Source organism: Tachysurus vachellii, chromosome 7, assembly GCF_030014155.1.
Source record: "Tachysurus vachellii isolate PV-2020 chromosome 7, HZAU_Pvac_v1, whole genome shotgun sequence".
Classification (NCBI taxonomy): Eukaryota; Metazoa; Chordata; class Actinopteri; order Siluriformes; family Bagridae; genus Tachysurus; species Tachysurus vachellii.
The window spans coordinates 22467640-22474251 of NC_083466.1; the positions used below are offsets into that span (position 1 = coordinate 22467640).

The 6612-nt window shown below is 44.0% G+C and overlaps 1 protein-coding gene across 3 annotated transcripts in view; it reads right to left on the reverse strand.

Annotated features, from left to right (window-relative positions):
- Window positions 1-6269, reverse strand: part of LOC132848914 (copper chaperone for superoxide dismutase) — a 9183-nt gene extending 2914 nt beyond the window's left edge. For all 3 annotated transcript variants that reach the window (XR_009648780.1, XR_009648779.1, XM_060875002.1), the window contains exons 1-7: window positions 6162-6269; window positions 4027-4099; window positions 3623-3760; window positions 1891-2065; window positions 1304-1364; window positions 950-1027; window positions 231-334 (exon numbers count right to left, since the gene is read on the reverse strand). Coding sequence is in view for 1 of the 3 variants with exons in the window: in XM_060875002.1 (XP_060730985.1) it covers window positions 231-334; window positions 950-1027; window positions 1304-1364; window positions 1891-2065; window positions 3623-3760; window positions 4027-4099; window positions 6162-6185 (653 nt within the window). In the remaining 2 variants the exon portion in view is untranslated. The remainder of the gene's footprint in view (window positions 1-230; window positions 335-949; window positions 1028-1303; window positions 1365-1890; window positions 2066-3622; window positions 3761-4026; window positions 4100-6161) is intronic.
- Window positions 6270-6612: the final 343 nt, after the last annotated feature.

Genomic DNA, 6612 nt, shown 5'->3' on the forward strand with positions numbered 1-6612 from the left:
AGCCGAAGGACAACACCATTATTTCTAAAAAGAATCAGAAGGATTTGAGATTAAATTTAAAATATTAAAACTAGACAAAAAATGGCTAGAAATGGGCTTAATCATCAAATATATTTGTTTTGTATTGTAATCTTATAAAAAACTTTTATTCTACTATTGACTATATTCAAGATATCGGACTTGAGCTGTAAACGTGTGTCATGCCGATTCCTGTCAAGATTTTTCCTCACCTCTCACCGGAGTTTCCTGTTTGTCTAGACAGAGGATGATTTCCTCTTCCCAGATCATCTTCTCCCGAATCCACCACCAGCGAGCGACCGATCACGTCCCACACCTGTCCACAGAGAGACACACGGTGAGGGGCACGGCCATGAGATGGGGACAGAAGTGCTGGAATATAGCTTCAGATCAAACTGACTTCCACACTTATCCCCTTTTAGCTAGAGTTCGAGAATAATCGCTGGCTAATAATGTTTAAATATTGTCAAAATAAATCAAATATGTCCTTTACTTTCTGGAATATTTCTACATTCTCTACTGTCACTATAGGTAACATAACCTATGGGGAAGTCGTGGCCTAATGGTTAGAGTCTGACTCTCAACCCTAAGGTTGTGGGTTCGAGTCTCGGGCCGGCCACGACTGAGGTGCCCTTGAGCAAGGTACTGAAACCCCCCAACTGCTCCCTGGACGCCGCAGCATAAATGGCTGCCCACTTCTCCGGGTGTGTGTTCACAGTGTGTGTTTGTTCACTGCTGTGTGTGTGCACTTTGGATGGGTTAAAACGCAGAGAACAAATTCTGAGTATGGGTCACCGTACTTAGCCGTATGTCACGTCACTTTCACTTTCATAATTGCACATCACATTCGATTATCTCTTTTTCTTACAGCTAATTCCATTTTATTTTACTTTAGTTCATGTAGGTCAGTACTGTGTCCATATGGAGTTACCTTCAGCTGCGAGTCCTCCAGTCTGAACGTGGCTCTGCCGTCTGCTCCGACCTGCACGTTACCCAAATCCCCAACATGCTGCAGAGCACGCACACACACACACACACGCACACACACACGCACACACACACGCACACACACACACACCGGATGGACGGCCGAATAAAGACTTATAGTGCTCACGAATATGAACATGTCTAATGTTTTATGGACGAGTAATCTTTTCAAAGTGCTCTAAAAATCAAATGAAATAACGTTATGCCGCATGTCACGTTATGCTCTAATATCATCTCATTACTGACGTCTACTTTCTGACAGTCAGGCTAAAATCTTACTTAGCAAAAGTCTACGTACCCTCTCAGTGTCCTGTGGGCCTCCGTGCTGCTTCCCAAATGGGTTGTAGTGCTCACCACAACTGTGTGTGTGTGTGTGTGTGTGTGTGTGTGTGTGTGAGTGAGTGAGAGAGAGAGAGGGATAGGAATATAGGCAGGAAGAAAGAGGGGCAGAGAGACAGACGGATGAGGAGAGGTAGAGATTGACAGCAAAAGATAGAGAGAGAGAGAGAGAGAGAGAGAGAAAGTTAAGATGTGAATCTGATTATCCTGATATTTAGATCCATTCTAAAATTTCTAATCTCTGATTATATATACAGTAAATATATATAGGAGTAATCATTCTTATAGAAAAATTCTGATAGATATAAATATAAATCTATGATACAAATAAAGCAGTGAGAGAGTGAGAGAGAGAGAGACACACACACACACACACACACACACACACACACACACACACAGAGAGAGAGAGAGAGTTTAATGCTGCTGGTGTTAGTGCTACACTCTCCAGATCTTTAACTTAACCACTAACCAGAGTTAAAGATAACACACACCTCTCACGTCCACATGCTTAACTGTGAGGTAAGAGGTTAGAGGTCACTGTACCTCATGCAGTCCTGTGTGAGGTCTCCGAGTTCATGCACATGAAGGCCATGAGCACCGGGTTCTAAGCCGTCGATCGTGCCGTCAATCAAACAACGATTCTCAGATAGCTGCAGGAACCGGACAACACCCTGGACTTGTCCTGCCCCACTCAACATAGCCACGGCAGCACCCAGATCTGAAACACACACAGATTAGTACTCTGACTCTACTCCCTCTGTCTCTCCACTGACTCTCGCTGCACTACCTGTCTCTACTCCCTCTCTCTCTGTACTTCCTGGCTCTCCACTGACTCTACTCCCTCGGTCTCTCCACTGACTCTACTCCCTCTCTCTCTGCACTTCCTGTCTGTCCACTGACTCTACTCCCTCTGTCCCTCCTTTGAATCTACTCCCTCTGTCTCTTCACTGACTCTACTCCCTCTCTCCGCTGACTCTACTCCCTGTGTCCCTTCACTGACTCTACTCCCTCGGTCTCTCCACTGACTCTACTCCCTCTCTCTCTGCACTTCCTGTCTGTCCACTGACTCTACTCCCTCTGTCCCTCCTTTGAATCTACTCCCTCTGTCTCTTCACTGACTCTACTCCCTCTCTCCGCAGACTCTACTCCCTGTGTCCCTTCACTGACTCTACTCCCTCGGTCTCTCCACTGACTCTACTCCCTCTCTCTCTGCACTTCCTGTCTGTCCACTGACTCTACTCCCTCTGTCCCTCCTCTGAATCTACTCCCTCTGTCCCTCCTTTGAATCTACTCCCTCTGTCTCTTCACTGACTCTACTCCCTCTCTCTCTGCACTACCTCTGTCTCTCCGCTGACTCTACTCCCTGTGTCCCTTCACTGACTCTACTCCCTCGGTCTCTCCACTGACTCTACTCCCTCTCTCTCTGTACTTCCTGTCTCTCCACTGACTCTACTCCCTTGGTCTCTCCACTGACTCTACTCCCTCTGTCTCTCCACTGACTCTCGCTGCACTACCTGTCTCTACTCCCTCTCTCTCTGTACTTCCTGTCTCTCCACTGACTCTACTCCCTCGGTCTCTCCACTGACTCTCGCTGCACTACCTGACTCTACTCCCTCTCTCTCTGCACTTCCTGTCTGTCCACTGACTCTACTCCCTCTGTCCCTCCTCTGAATCTACTCCCTCTGTCTCTTCACTGACTCTACTCCCTCTCTCTCTGCACTACCTCTGTCTCTCCGCTGACTCTACTCCCTGTGTCCCTTCACTGACTCTACTCCCTCTGTCCCTTCACTGACTCTACTCCCTCGGTCTCTCCACTGACTCTACTCCCTCTGTCCCTCCTCTGAATCTACTCCCTCTGTCCCTCCTTTGAATCTACTCCCTGTGTCCCTTCACTGACTCTACTCCCTCGGTCTCTCCACTGACTCTACTCCCTCTCTCTCTGTACTTTCTGTCTCTCCACTGACTCTACTCCCTCGGTCTCTCCACTGACTCTACTCCCTCTCTCTCTGCACTTCCTGTCTGTCCACTGACTCTACTCCCTCTGTCCCTCCTCTGACTCTACTCCCTCTGTCCCTCCTCTGAATCTACACCCTTGGTCTCTCCACTGACTCTACTCCCTCTCTCTCTGCACTTCCTGTCTCTCCACTGACTCTACTCCCTGTCTCTCCTCACTCTCACTCTATTCTCTCCACTGACTCTCCTCACCCTCTCTAAAGGCTTGAGCTATGTGATGAGTTAGGAGGTGTTTGTGGTGAATGAGAGATGAGAGCAGAACCTGGTCCTGATCCTCCGATCCCCTTCAGTACAGCTCGCCTGCCTGTGCTCTCAATCAGACCCTGAACCTCTCGAGTGGGAAGTGACGTCTCAACCAAAACCTCTTCCTGAGCCAAGTCCACCTGCACCGACTGCACGCCTGCAAAAACAAATCAAACACGTTTTTCATTTACAATGATTCATTTAGACTCCTGAGAATACTCCAGAACTGTAAATATTTACCATAATCCATACTATGATGTAGTTTAAATGGCACTGTGACATCTTTGGGATCTCTTCTGGCATTACCCCACATTCTGAACTACCCACACAGTCCCGTGTTAAATTTAGCTAATCAAATGAGTGCGTATGAAGAAACACAATTAGACTTTAATTCAGTGAGCATTTACTACTCCGTTTACTCACCAGGCTGTTTTTCAAGTGCACCTTTAACAGCCCGCACGCAGCTCTCACAGCTCATCTGCACCGCAAACTCCAGCTGAGAACAGAACAACAATCAGAAGTCATAAACCTTTTGGCTATTTATCAATCAGCCAAAAATGTTCTCCCCGTGCCTCGGGGGTTTCCTCCGGGTACTCCGGTTTCCTCCCCCGGTCCAAAGACATGCATGGTAGGTTGATTGGCATCTCTGGTATATTGTCCGTAGTGTGTGAGTGCATGACTGAATGAGATTGTGTGTGTGCCCTGCGATGGGTTGGCACTCCGTCCAGGGTGTATCCTGCCTTGATGCCCGATGACGCCTGAGATAGGCACAGGCTCCCCGTGACCCGAGGTAGTTCGGATAAGCGGTAGAAGATGAGTGAGTGAGTTAATCAGCTAGCAAACTGTACAGTGTGTTGCAGAAGTTTTGACCCCCTTTGAATTCACCCACATATCGTAGTTCTCCAGTCTGGAACGTAATTAAATACAACAAATATACAAAAAAATATATTTTTATTTATATATTTATTTGAATATAGTTTTTTATTTTGCAAGTTGTGCATTTTAGTTTGCAAGTTGTGACTGTAAGTATTCACCCCCATTTCTGTGAAACACAACAATATGAGAATCAAAACCTGTGCAGCTTGTGATATTGGATCTCTCTGCAGCATTTGATACTGCTGATCACTCGATTCTCCTGACACGAATGGCACAACAAGTTGGACTTCTAGTGTCTGTACTGCAAAGGTTCAGGTCATATTTAACATTTTTTTTTCCATTATGATTGGTGATCTCTCTTCCTCTTCAGCCCCTTTGACTTCTGGTGTTCCTCAGGGATCCATTGTGGGCCCTGTTCTATTTTCCCTGTACATGCTGCCATTAGAGTTGATTATTTCAAAGCACAATGTTTCAATTCATTTGTATGCAGATGATTTACAAATCTGTCTGACAGTTGTGCCTAAATCTTTTGTTGCATTTGATTCCATCCACAGATGTTTGCATGATATCAAACTCTGTTTGTCACAGAATTGTCTCGGTCGAAGTGTAGACAGTTGGGCAGTCGCTCTTTCGCAGTGGCCGGTCCTAAACTCAGGAATACCATCCCCTCTGAGCTACGTACTATTACTGACTTGCTTTTGTTTAAAGCCTAACTTAATACTCACTTATTTAGAATGGCTTTCGGTTTATAATAATTTTCTGGGTTTTGTATATTTTATTGCATATTTCATTTGCCATCTAATTGTGATAGGCATTGTTTTGTCATTTATTTATTTTAATGCTGTGAAGCACTTTGGTTCAACTTGGTTGTTTTAAGGTGCTAAATAAATAAATATTTGATTGATTGAGAATCCATCTATTTTTTTTGTAGCACTTCACAGGGAACCTGCTGTCTATCCCGTGGAACTTGGGACCAAGATGGGAGATTTTACCCAAGACACTGGTTGTCACCTCCACACACACACACACACTTACACATTTACACACACACACACACACTTACACATTTACACACACACACACACACACACACACACACGCATTTACACACACACACATACATACACATACATACACACACATTTTCACACACACATACATACACACACACACATACATACATACATACACATACATACACACACATACACACACATACACACACACAAGATGCCAATCTGCCTCTGAACTGGAGATGAAAATTTCATAAATTTTCATAAGATATGAAGGAACAGAACAAGCAAAACCACAACTCTGACTACAGGAAGCCTTCAAACAAACGTTAGTGATAAAAAAAAAAAAAAAAAGTTGGACCTTTGTTTATATCTTTATGTCTGAGAAAGTACAAAGAAGTCAGAGAATAAACCAAGAAGTCACTGCATATAAAGTTTAAAGTTTGTTAGTGTAACAATTGGCCCCCTACTGGACAGCAAGTGCACTACAGAAGGAGCTAAAAACTGCCCTTAGGGTCCCTATGTAGCAAACATCTGTAGGGAAGAAGGTGGTATTTATGATTCAGCCTCAGAAAGAACAGCTAGTTATATCAAACCTCCGCACTGCACATTAACACACTCGTTACTGCTTCACCATCAAAACACAGACAGAACAAAAGACTCACTCACTTTAGCAAGTCGAGTTGTTTCCATTTTTACAGATATTTCTCTCTCTCTCTCTCTCTCTCTCTCTCTCTCTCACGCGCACACACCGAGTCAAAACAACGCACACTTCCGCTTTTCAAAATACGAGTGTTATTCAGCTTGCGATTTAAAATATAATAATAAAAGTCACCCTGAATCACCTGTATAATCGCACTAACCAAGCTATAAACGTGCTGTTATCGGAGAATAATCACCGGTGGGAGGTGTGGAGTTTTATTTTAATTGAATTTATATAACTTATATGTATAATTTTATTTTTAAATATTTATAAGAATTGTTATCTTAAAACACCACGTTTTTGTGCCAGATATACCACAGTCATTTTGGTTTTTGTTTATGTTTACAGTTTATAGTTATATTTTGTGTTATGGTTGAATTTAATTCATTTAAATGCGTTTGAATTGAATAAAGAAAA